Raw genomic sequence first — 13,683 nt, 5'->3', positions numbered from 1 at the left:
TTGTTTGCAGGAGTTGCACTACAACAGGGAACAGACAATGCCATTGGACAATGCTCCCAGTGCTTAGGAACCAGCAACCCCAAATGCTAAATACAATCAGAAAACCTCACCTCTGGAGCTGACAAATTCTAATTAAGCCAAATGTAGTAGTGCTACCTCAAGCTCAGTGTAAAGCATCAAAGTACCATGTCTGGTGGTGAGTTACACGTGTGGGATACAGACAGGCAGGTCTAGACACACAAGCAGTGGCCTTTGGAGCCTCTTATAATGTCCTAACCTCACAAAGACATGCATAAACTCTTAAATTCATATACTGTAAATTGTTTCGCTGAAGTAAAGAGTAAAATATGGACTTAATCTGAGACAATACACAATGACTACAAAAGAGAGAAGCACAAGTAAAGAAAGATGGGATGATATTGCACTTTCTTTTTATACAGAAAAATATTTTTGTCTGTATAAAATGAAAAGAAATCTTCAGGTTTGGCCACTATTAGTCAATCGATTTACCAGGTATGAAAATTAATTTTAAGGAACTCTTATTCAAATAAGATTTTCTTATGAATAATGAGATTTTTCTTATGTTTTGTTAATTAAAAAGATAACATACGGGTGATAAAACCCAAGTAGATCAGAGACCATACACCTTTCTCTAGTGCACTAAATTGGTATTTTAATTGTTCATCAAAATAAGGATTAATTTAAAACCAAACCCAATAGGAGTGTTTGAAAGGTCAAAACGAGGAACAGGTAATAACACTGTTCAAGCATTTTGCTAGAGTGCCAGAGCAAAAAGATGAAGTATGTACATTTGACAAGTATGTACATATATCAATTTCACAGCAAGATATGAAAAACTGTTGTAGTACATTCTTGAAGAATGTAGGGTTTTTTTGAAGTTCCTTACCTCATTAGCTGTGTTGCGAGTTCCAACTATTCTGATAAAAGATGCAGGCTGTTTATCAAAAGTGATTGTTTGCCAGGATCTACAAAGAAAATTCAGAAATACAAACAAATATTGAACATAGTCACAAAAGCCTCCAATAAAACATACAGAATGCATTCAAGTGACAGTATGTACTATTATCACTTAAGAGGGCAAATGGAGAAACTGAATTGCTTGAATTTCCAGCACTACTTCCTCATTTTTAAGTGTCTTGACTCTGCTTATGCAATTTCATACATACCTTATACCACTATAATTTGTATGCAGGGACAACAATCATACTATTGAAGCTGAAAGTTAAAAAATAGACAAAGAAAAAAGACCTGGATAAAAGCTGAAAATCTTTGACCAGTATTGACTGTATTAGATTATAAAAAAGGTCAGATAAATAAAAGTGCATCCTCCTATTAACTTCTCATGAGGAATCACCAGAATTTGGTTAAAGAAAATTACAACTGGAGGAGAAAAAAAAAAAAAACCAAACCACCTAAAACCTCAAACTTTTCACACTCTACGTGGAACAGTAGAGAAAGAGGAGCCAAGGTTTCTTTGTGTGGACCAACGTCCTTCCAGGAAGTTACAAATGCCACAAAGCACTATTTGCAGTTCAGGTTGTGAGCATTTCCCCATCCTGACACAGCGGCAGTGAGGAGAAAAGACAACTCTCCCAGAGCTGGTGTATAATTTTCAGGCTAGACTGAGAATATTAGATATACATTGGGACCACTGTCATCTTTGTTCCTCACTTTCATGTGATCTGAGTGGGGTGCAACACATCAAGCAGCCTAATACACAGCAGGAAAAAGACACCAGAACTTTGTGCTCACAGTACAACAGAACAAATAAAAAGAATGTCAGGAACTAAACGTTTCAGTTGGGCACCAGTTTAGTACTTGGACACATTAAAATTTAAATTATTTTATATTCATAAAACATGAAAAAAAATCCAGAATTTAACTTCTCAGCCAAACTAGACTCTATCACAGAAGGCCTCAGAAATAAATTGAAGTTAGGTTAACTTGATTCATTTACTATGGAAAAAAGCTGGATAGTTTTTTAGAATGGGCTCTGAATACCTTCAGAAGTGTTCATGTAAGAAAAAGGGGACCTAAGTAAAACGGGAATAGAACACCACTCACTGCCAGCAGACAATCCCAAGGCCTGGCAGTATGAACAGCTTCATTGCTGACTACTTGTCTGACATTTGATTTTTCTCTTGTTGGGAAAACCCCCTTTGTCACAAACTTAGCATTTCTCAGCTTAATTTAGTTGGCTATTACTTTTATCACTGCTGTCCAGTTATATTTGCTTAAAGAAGATTACAAATCCAATCAAGTCCTAATTTCATACAGTTTACTGGTCTTACTGCGTGAGGTAACGGGTGTAATTAGAGTCATTCGTGATAACACGTAGGTGTGTTTGTGGCAGGCCTCAGAGGTCAGGCAGTTATCTACCTAATGGTATGGTTTATTTATATGCTTTATGTGGCTATACCTCTATTTTAAAGCTCAGGTTGGCTCTTCATGCTCAATATAAAATGGGAACAGACTAGTTTGTTGATTGTTTCAAGACTTGAAAGATTATTATGATTTAAACATTTCCCCACAAACAGGAGAATTATTCTCCTTGATATCCCTTCTAACCTTACTCTAGTACAGTCAGTCAACCTCCATGGGCAAAGAGAATTTGTTATGTTGAACTACAATGTCCCAAAGATGAGAGGCTGGGACAAAGAGATGATCACAGCACTGCTTCTCATAACAAAGCACCGCCTCAGTATGCATTATGCATATGCTTTGACATTTACACACAAAAACTTGATTCAAGGAGAATGATGATGTAAAAACCAGTTTGCTTTCTAGTGATTTGGAAAATATTTTAAAGCTGCACTAAATAAAAGAGGTTAAAATCCTAAAGGAGCTATTAAGAAGAGCCTGTGCTTCTCGAGACATTAATGTAGAGTTTGTGTTCTGTGATAAGAAAATATGTTAATTAAGAGACCACAAACTAGAATAGAAGTGGGTCTGTATTTATTTCTACTATTTCTGAGCACTGGTCAGATACACACATCAAGAGCTCAGTGCAGAATTTCCAAGCATGGCAATAAATGCCATTGTCTGTGCCATGATGTGATACCAGGGAGGCTGATGATCTATTTGGGAATACATCTGAAGAGCACAGATAGTAAGAGGGCTTGAGAAAAAGATGTCTGAAGATTGTTTTGATGACATACTTCCAGATCAACTCCTCCAGGAAGTTCCTATGCTTGTTCACTTCCCACTGCATTGCAAGTCCTTACTTTCTGCTACAATGGCAGTATTAGGATTTGACCATAATTACTCCTTTAATAATATTAAAATATAATGGAAAAGAATAAAAACATTTCTTGAGGGTGTTTTAGATAGCATATTCAGCAAATTCAGTCCTAAGAATATTTACTATTTTAGTATGTGTTCATTTTACTCCTTTCTCATTGGAAAAAGAAAGTCAAAATTACATACAATTTGTAAGCAAGTTATTAAAATGCAATAATATTGCCACTAGAGAATTAATACTTAATTGCATAATGAGAAAATTAGAGGTCTCCTTTTATTTTCTTAGCAAAAAGGAGAAAAGCCAAATAGAAAACAAGCCAAGTGGATTGGGAAGAATAATTTTTGAAATAAGCAAGGCAAACCTTCACTAGAAAGATGCATGGATTTGACTGCAACAGTACATTTGAGATTGTCTACATATGCAAAGCAATACCTCTACAGTATACACATTATTATGCAGCAAAGAGATAATTTATGCATGTAACTATACCCCTATGAGAAAAGGGATTTCTTACAGAACATTATCCAGGCATATCTGACCTCTTTTTTACATTTTTTGCTTATACAACAAATTCATTTAGAATTCTATTAATGTATAGAGCCATAACAATTTTTCAGTGGTGTTCCTCAAAGACATCCCAGGTAATCCTCAAATTTTTTTTCAACCTTCCTTTTTTACTACTAGTTATCTCTGCTGGTACTATTTTAATAATTTCAGTTTCTCTGTAGAAATTGTATTTTTGCAGATTGTTTTGTAGCCATGTCATTTATCTAGTCCTGCCATGCCTATGTGCTTACTTTACATTTTCCTCGCACAAGTTTGTCTTTCTATTCTCAAAATCACTTTTGATGGTCTTTACAAAAATTTCCTCCAAACTTTATACATTGCTTTCACATTGATTCACACATAAGTCACTCTGTAACAGGAACAGCAGCATTAAAGCAGATCAAAAGCACTTCAAGCACTTCATTTTTAGCCTGGGATTAGATAGTCCTGTGTAATGGATGGCATTTCTTCACCTTTACTCCCCATATGCCAAACAAACAAATTTTTCAAACCAGTAGCAATACTTATACTGTCTTTACTGGAGACACAGTAATAAAGAAAGCTATCAGAATTTACTTCTCACATAAAATGACACTGCTGTCTTTTGGACTTTTTGTGCCTCTGTACAGCTTATTAGTGACCCTATAACAAATGTAGTTTTCAGGGTTTAGCTTTATTAAATATTCAGGCAGTGTTGATATTTTTTATGCTTTGACACCTGCCTTGCTGGTTGATTTGTTTTAGATTTGCTGGTTCAGTCTGCAGCAGTTCTGGTCATCACTTTCACAACACAAAAAAATCACTGCATTAAGCTGAGGTTTCCATCTCGAAGAGAAACCCAGGACTAGCACCCTACTCAGATTTATACCAGGATCCTCAAGCTGAAATGCAGCACTAAAAGTTGTTTGGCTAGCAGCTCCATTTTAAAAAAGAAATTAGCCTCGTTACAGTCCTGCAGGGTTTAACACTCTACATCTCACCTCAGCCACACGACTTCTAACTCTTTTTCTGCCTGACTCCCCTAAGGAGATGCAGTAATTGATGATTAGCATTCCAAAGCCATGCTTGCATCCTGTGAGCCTGTCATATTTAATTACATTTTAACTATATTCGTCTTCTATAATAGCCTGAACATAATTTAGATAATTATCTTTTGCTCTCTTATTCTCTGACTCTGCCTGTCTCACTTAGAGCTCCTTGCAATGAAAATCACTTTCTCTGTTTAAACATATAAACAGACTCTTGGGCCAAGAATTTTCACCTCTCCAACAGAAACAGCTGAAAACATGATGGCTTTGTGCATCTCACAATTTCTTCACCACACTCTATTCACAGAAAGGAAAAAGATCACTAGAAATCATCCCACTTTTGTATTTCTTCTTCTCCTTTTCCTTATTAGGCTGTTGCAAGAAGAATGCAAGAAATTCCAGGTAAACCAAATTAATACCTTGCTTTTCATTAAACTATCTGTAGCTCCAAAATAGCAATTCACCTCCTAAAGAACATAATGGGTTTTTTCAGGATTTGGAATATTTTCCTCATTATTTCTAAGAAAAGCTGCTATCTTTCTAAAGATTTATTACACATAATAGGACATAAATAGTGATTCTTCCCCAATATTTCTTTCTCTTCCAGAAAGAACAAATTAACAAAGAAGGGGAAGCTTATATTTTATTGAGGTTTTCTAATGAGCCAGCAGCACTACACAATACTACCACACTGTGGGCTTACCAGAGCAGCACTGATGAGAGCTGAAACCCAGTTCAGGCCAGAGACGTCAGACAAAAGAGAAAGCTGCTACATGAAACTAACATTCATCAAGCTGTAATAACCATATCATATTTCTATCAAGGCTTGCTTTAGGCTAAGCATGTACATTTTCAATGTGCATATCATGTCTCCTCACTTTCCAAGATGACATACAACTTCCATATTTCTGTTCCTCACTCAAAAAAAAAAAAAAAAAAAAAAAAAAAAAGCAAAGCAGACTTAACCTCCACCTTACTTTCTAATATTTGTCTACATATTCCTTATTCTACAGTAAGTGATGAAACACTTCTTAGCTTATTTTGATGTTGACTTTTTCAACTGTAGCTATGTATTTTTTAATGGAATTTGTAAAAGCAGGTAACAGGACAATGAAAGAAGAGTTGTGTCCTTTTTCTAGATATTAGTCTCATGACTGTACTGATATAAAGAAGGCAGATTGTAACCAGCATGTGATGCTGCCAAATAAAATTGTGTGCACAGATAATCAAGCTTACTGGAGGAGTGCCACAGTATGTTCTGCATGGTATATGACACCCCCCGCTATGTTAATGAATACCATACTAACCCTTCTTATGGAGTACCTATAAAATAAACACAGAAGCACACAACATAAATGCTATAAAACTAATTGTTATACAAATACTCTTTGTTATAAAAAAGTCTACAGCTACCTTATAAATTGCCTATAAAACTCCTGTTTTCCACCATAACAGCACTAAACAATGAAGGGAATACTCCCTCTCCTGTTACAGCTGTACTTTAACATAGGAACTCAGAAACCCTTAAAGAAGTCAGACTGAGGAGCTGGCTCAGCCAACCCCTTGTCACCCAGCCTCCCAAGCCATTGAGCGGGGAAGACAAAGCATGAGAAAGAAAATATTGTTAGGAATGAAAGGTCATCAATGTTTTGGTTTATGAATTGAAGCCAATTAAGATAAATTCTACTACTGGTCTACCTCAACTAAAACTGAGTTTCCATCTCATGCTGTGACCATCACCCATGTTTCTCAACAGGTGGCCTATGAAACATGTGGCTCCTGAGGAAGCAAGGAAGGTCCAAGCTGGAAGTAACAACCTTTTACCTGTTCCTCTCAGAGATGGAGGCAAAACTTACCTAATTATGCAAAAAAACCCCAAAGAATACCAAACAGCCAAAAAAGGACTTTAAGTACTAACAGAGGTAATAAAAATAGTTTGTATCAATAATACAAGACTCTAGAATAAATGTGAGAATAATAATAAATACTGAAAGTCACCTCTTGCAGTATAGCTTTATTTACTGACAAGTAAAAACATGCATGAACATCTTTTGGGAAACTTTCCCTCAAAAGTTATTATTGTAAATATACTTCCCATAAGGACTGCATAATTCTGAAAGCATCTGAACTAAATGTGTAGCTATTTGTAGGATAATTTCTATATTTTGGTCTCTTGCACCAACCCAAACAAAATATCTGTCCTCTATAAGAATGCTTTACTAAACTGCTATAAATGTTGCATTGCATAGGATTTGTTGTAGAAACCAAATGTGGGCTTGACAAAACAGACCTACTAGAAAAAAGCTCTGACGTATAATAGGTTTCATAAAGTCTATACTGGCTTTCTGATATCTGTATAAAACTTCTCACTTGAAAGACTCCATAAAGTAACACCTGCTTTCAAAGCCTCAGTGCTGACATTTTTACTATTTTGGAAAAAGTATTACAAGAAGAAAATGCTAAAAATATAATCAAATTGAACAACTGGAAAACTGAATGTAATAATTATCTTTCTATCTAAACGAAGCAATCAATTTTCAAATACTTCCACATACCAATGTAGGCAACTACTGGCATTTCTGTACTGCATAAGCCCATATAATTTAGGTTGCTTACACCTTTTTTTAGTTTCAACAAGTCACCTTTCTTTATTCCCCAAAATATAGCTTATATTTTAAAATCTTACATAAAATTAAACTATTAGCAATTTGCTGGAAACTGGGAGAATGCCACAAGCCAAATTTCTACGTTGTAGTAAGAATTGTGCATGTAGTACCTACACACACATCCTTGGGGATTGGCAGTGGCAGATGAAGCTGACAGCAGACAAAGGCTGTGAAATGGAGTAACTTGAGAGTTCATCTTCATTCTGTGTACATCAGAGCATACATGCACATGACAAGTCTGCATAATCCCAGAGGCTGAATTGGGTTTTTTGTGATTACTTGTTACCAACAGTTACTGCTCCTGATGTTCACACAGGAGCAATACCACCTGATGTGGTAGCAAAGATATGAAAAGCCATCCAATGCAACAGCAAACCCAATAATACAATTAATGGGATGCTTTCAACTTTGAAGACTTCTTGTCCCCATAAATCTACAACAGATTGTAGGCTGCTTTTATTATGTAACTTTTCATACCAATGGAAAAGTTGATTAAAAACAAATATATAAGCAATTCTTTTAGAGATATGAGGCAGAAACACGGTCCCTATTAATCAGTTTGTTTGTAGTGTGTACACTAACGCTATTTATCGCGCTTGTCTCTCACATTCCCCTGGGTGTAATTTCACGGCCCACTCGTAAAAACTTCACATTTACAGCAAGTGCTCTTCTATTACAGTCGATAACATCTAATTGACATGTCAAACCTCCAAGGAATGCAGTAAATTGAACCACAGCCTCTAAGAAGAATAAAACAGTGAAAAAAGTAAATCAGCATGTGCCTCCTCCCAACAGCAATACAAGCATAGTGAGGTTTGGTAATGGAAGGGAGGAAAACTGTTACCCTTTCTACTACCACACTGAATTATCTATTAACCTCAGTGTCAGAAAGGTAAGCCTTGTGACCTCAGACTGAAACTCACCCACTAAAAACCCTGAACCTGAATCCAGGACTGCAGTAATTTTAGACATGAGAGTGAAGCGAGCCAAGACAGACAAAAGTAACACATACAACTTTTTTTCTGTTACTTTTTGAACAGAAGAAATGAAAACCCGTCAGAATAGTGTCTGTTAAACTGAATTTTAGTATTTAGTTGGGAACTCTCTGCCTTCAAAACTTACAGAGAAAGAACTGGGCACAATTTCATGAATAGAATTTTTAAAAGAAAGGAAACAAGAAAAACAAAGAGCAATGGAAGTATCATCTCTTTTAGTATGTGAAACAAATTGACAAAACATAATTCTAAAAAAATAGACCACATGGCACACAGTGCAGAAGACCTCAAAAGATGAATCTAAAGATATAGTAATATTTTGACTTTGTGTTTCATGGTTATAATCTGTCTTGGTAAAAACATTACTGTGAATAAATCAACGGCTTAATATGGCATGAATCTCAATGCAAAACATTTGTAACCCTAAAGATCATACCTGCTTAGGCCAGCATAAACAAATGGGTACTTTTCAGAGTTTTGATGAAATTAGATCCTGAATATCAACAACCAAATCAGGGCAAACCTCTTGATTTGACATGTTAACAACTGACTGGCCTCCTGACAGTACAAGGAGATGTCAACAGCTGCTGTATTATTTAATTATTTTACCTGTAAGAAAGGCCTACAGACAAAAAAAAAACCCTCTTACATTCTAGGTCATTTGGGCATCTCTTATTAATTAATTTATTATCTTAAGCAACAATGAATTTCAAAGTAAACAAACATAGCCACAAAACAACAGTTCAGGTATTAGGCATTCCTTTCTTATCTGAGGCAGATAATGGGCCAGTTTCACAGGAGACATGTACAATTTGGATAACTTTTTTGTAGTAATACTTATTCATACAAGTGCTGAGAGGGTGCATGCATGCCTACATGCATGTGGGTGTATGCATGCACACACAGACATCTTCAAGAGAGAAAATTTAAGACTGTGCAGGTAAGCCAATGTACTGCCACAAGAGAATAAAAATAATTCTTGAAAGTAAATGACTGTTTTGATTTTTCACTTTGAATAGAAGACTATACTACAAATATTTTACACATACTGAATTGCCTTTTCTTCTTAGAAGTATTTTTTCTAGATGGCAATAACAATACATATATCTATTCTGAATTCACCAATTTTTGCTGGACTCCAAAGAGACATTCATGTCTTTGCTGGCATGGGGGAAAACTCAATACCTAAAAGAAACAGGTAGTGATATTGTGGGTATTATTTGGTAGTGCTTATTTTCTCTGAGGCAGAACTGAGCTAACATCCAAACTGATGTCAGATTTACTGTGGTGTTTTCACAACTCTCCTCACAGCAATGTGCATGAAGTGGAGCCGAGATCATGGCAGTCACAAGGCAAGACTTTAATGAATATGGTACATGCAGAGCTGTAGTGAACGAGAACATGGAAAAACATTTAAGGCAGAATAGGACACTGCAGTGTGCAGCTCCTTGTTACTCTGTTGAAGGTTTGTTCAAAAGATCCATGTATATTTGTGGCTGAAAAGCAAACACAAGGAACTGAAGGTAGAAGCAGAAAAATAGAAAAGACAAATGAACAATTTCAAAACCTTGTGATCCTGAACTGCTGTTAAGAAATGTAACTTTAAAGAAGGCAGAAGCTTCTTCAATCAAGCTAGAATAATCTAAAATAAAACTAGCAAATGAAATGTTAGATGCAGAAATTCTACACTGCTGAGAGGCTCCTAATGCTCTGAAATGGAAACTCTGGTTTCTCTCTGTGAAATCTTAATTCTTTGTGCTTAATAGGACAGCACTGTGAAGCTGGAGTCTTTCTTCTTTTGCCTTATTAGAATAATTCGAAAATGTGAGCATATAAACACAGGGAAAAATATGTACTTCAATGCCTCTATCGTGCAGGGCTTAAAAGCTCAATAATTACACAAAATGACCCTTTATATCTGTCTGACTTGTTCCAGTAGGCATTATTACCAGGATGATGAACAGACTAATGAGAACTATTAGTTTATTTTTGTGAAGTGAGACTTGAAATTGAGCTTCACAGTGTAGCAATTTCCCAGACATTTTGCCTGAGTATATTTCATTTTGTATTGCATGAATGTGGCCACAGTGAATTCGGCAATCCTGGAGCAGGCATCTGGATTTCAGAGAGCTGCTGTAAAACTTGCTTCATGTGAAATAAAGAGGATGAATCACAGTTGAAATATACTCCATTGGACAGAAGAAGAGGTACAAGAAGAGGTTTGTTGTGAAATTAACTTCATGTCAAATACGACAAAGTATGGTCAAAAAAATCTGCTTGACATCAGAGGGACAAGAACAAGTCCTTTTATCCTGTTCCACCTGGCCACTTGGGAGCTCAGGCATGAGGCAGAATTAAGGACTACACAGAAATGAGGAAAAATATTTTCTCATTCTAGGTATGACAGGACAATAGATGCATGCAAAACTGACGGGAAACAACAGAAGAAATGTGATGCAGGCATACAAGCAGTGGGAAAGAGAGCTGAGAAAATTTCCAGCCATTTTATTATGCAAGAAAACAGTTCTGTGGAAGTAGTTAAGGAGAATAATGATGAATGAAAACTGATGCAAGGGAATTCTAGAAATGGGATCATACAGTGAAGTGAAGGAACTAGCAGAGGACAGGAATAAAAAACTGCTGTGTTTTTGGTTAAATATAAGAAATTACAAATATAAGTATATCATTTGCCCTGTGCAGGAAAGATATTCATACACGTCAAATATTATCTCCATAACAGAACTAATAATCATATCATGATAGATATTAACCTGGTTTCACAAAAGTATACTCAGGGAAACAATCCCAACTTGAGTTTGCTACTATTATTGCTAAGAACAGAAGTATTTTCTCACTAGAAATCCTCAGACAACATAGAAAACACTTTTCTGTACATCAGGAAAGTGGTTTAGGACTGTTAAGTGCATGATCTAGACCACTCTAGGTGTTCTTTACCTGTGAATTATCATAAAATAAAATACAGTAGTGAATGAAAACTTGAAATGCACATAAATATGTCATGAGGAAGAAATATGAAACACTACACAAGAGCAAAAATCTCAAAAGTTGAAAATTATTCTGAAAAAAAATCAGAAGACAGTTAGTAAATTTTGATAATAAATTTTGCATCCACACTCCAAAGGTTGTTTCATGTGAAACTATTGATTAGATTTATACATGAGCTACAGAGAAAAATTTTGAGGGGAACTGAACTGAGAATTGAAATAGCTATTATACAATAAAAACTCAATAAGCAATGGAAACGTAAAATTAAGTTTGTAAGCTTTTACACCTTTATAACAGCAGAACATTCTGAATACCAAAGAACTTAAAATATATGTATAATGCAGTACGTTACAAACCTCCTGGAAATCAAGTAATGCCTGCCATGAGAAAATCTCAACTAGCCATACAGACAGTTGATACAAACTGCTTTAGAATTGTCCATCTAAAACCAATATTCATTGTCTCTCAAATTCCACCACAGCATTAGACAGAACATACTATGCCTGCTGCCAAGGGATTAGATCCATTTCATAATAACTACAAAGAACAGAACTTTGAAGACTGATACTGAGTTGATGAGCACCGTGATAGCCTGCTTAGTATTTGTCTTTGCAGGGTTTATTTTATCAGAAGTGTCATTAACTCTGAGGTCTGGTTCTCCTACTGGCCTTTGGCATCTTTTGTTTTTCATTTGACTTTCAGACTCTGTCAGCAAATTCTCCTAACAAGTGCAAGTCTCTGTTGTTCAACACTAACACGCTCAAGTCCACTTATCATAAATGTTTTTAAAAATAGAAGGGAACATGACCGTTTTTCATTACTGTCATACTGTGTAGAGAAAAACAGCTTATTGTGGAAAAGAAAAAAAAATAGTCTCCACAGAGCATGTGAAAATTGTCAATTACACAACCAGTATGCATAAATTGGCTCTCACTTAGGGAAGGTACACAAGCTTCCCCTGTGAAGATAACAGACATCCAGTTTTTTCTTCAGCCTTTTAAAACTGGGAGAACAAAAGGTTAGGAGTAGCCTGTCACTTCCCGCCTTTGAGCACTGAATTATTAATTTACACAAAACACTACATTAAAAATGCCATTAAAACAACCTCAAGGAGCACACTGAGAGTTTAAAGGGGAAGTTCATGCTTCAGTAGTCTGCCAAAACCAATACATGCTCTTTAAACATAATTTAATTTTTTTCTCATAGTTTTTTCTTCCACTTCCCGATTATCAAAGGTGTCTGTCGAGGTCTGTGTTCAGCAGACAGTTCATCCTCCCCTTTGTGCCAGCAATTGAGCAAAAACTATTTGGAGACCTCACAGAACACTTGCAAGAGAGCAAGCTAATGACTTCCATAAAAGTCTAACTCCACTGCAAGAAGAGGTAGCCATAAAACCAGGCAGCAAACAGTGAAGGCCAAAAGTCTTATCCATAAAAAGAACTCTTACCCACACATGTTTGAAGACAGGAAAATGCACAGGAAATATTACTAGTAATGCAAATTTTCTCACTGAAGTATTCTGTCTTTTCAAGTGTGGGCCCCTGTGAAATTCTCCCATGTTTTCACTACATCCACTTTGATTTTCTACATTGGAAAGCAAGTGAGTTATTTTTCTTCAGTCTACAGCAATATATTAAACACAGAACTAATGCCAGAAAGGGTAACCTCAGGATTTCAAGACCTTATCAATCACTTATATTGCACTCCATCTCCAGTATGTATATTGCAGTCAAGTGGGCAACCACAATCCCATGGAAGGACATACCTACTTATTTTCCTTAAACAAAGACAAAGACACAAGTCTAAGTGAAGACAATTTTTATACCAACAGAGGATTAGTTAATTTCAGGCTGGGATGTCAAATATTCATAAAAAAAACCCCAGGATTTGGCTGAGATAAAAAAATAGCTGCAAAATTGGACCACAAATTAGCAAAAGATTTGTTTTGTTTCACCCAAGTGAGAGAGGAGCACAGCATTCAAAACCATCCAGGGAACAAAGAGATGAGGGTACTGTTGTTTCTATCCCTGTATGCTCTAGTCTGGTTAATAAAAATTGCCAAATGTAGGCATTATAATTGTCTGCCTAAACCTGATGGTGAGTCAAACCCAAGCACAGTGCTTCAGTTTGATCATTACTTTTCCTTGGGGGAGCCTGGAAATCAGCAACAGAAGGCATTC

The 13,683-nt window shown here is 36.0% G+C and overlaps 1 protein-coding gene across 3 annotated transcripts in view; it reads right to left on the bottom strand.

Moving 5' to 3' along the window:
• BTBD9 (BTB domain containing 9) overlaps positions 1 to 13,683 on the bottom strand; it is a 109,592-nt gene that overhangs the window by 8,474 nt on the left and 87,435 nt on the right. For all 3 annotated transcript variants that reach the window (XM_074537233.1, XM_014264388.2, XM_074537234.1), the window contains exon 11: positions 908 to 986. In XM_074537233.1, the coding sequence (XP_074393334.1) occupies positions 908 to 986 (79 nt within the window). The remainder of the gene's footprint in view (positions 1 to 907; positions 987 to 13,683) is intronic.

The sequence above is a fragment of the Zonotrichia albicollis genome, chromosome 3 (assembly GCF_047830755.1).
Source record: "Zonotrichia albicollis isolate bZonAlb1 chromosome 3, bZonAlb1.hap1, whole genome shotgun sequence".
In the NCBI taxonomy this organism is placed as follows: domain Eukaryota; kingdom Metazoa; phylum Chordata; class Aves; order Passeriformes; family Passerellidae; genus Zonotrichia; species Zonotrichia albicollis.
The sequence above is the reverse complement of the archived record's forward strand: the minus strand, read 5'-3'. Positions and strand labels throughout refer to the sequence as shown.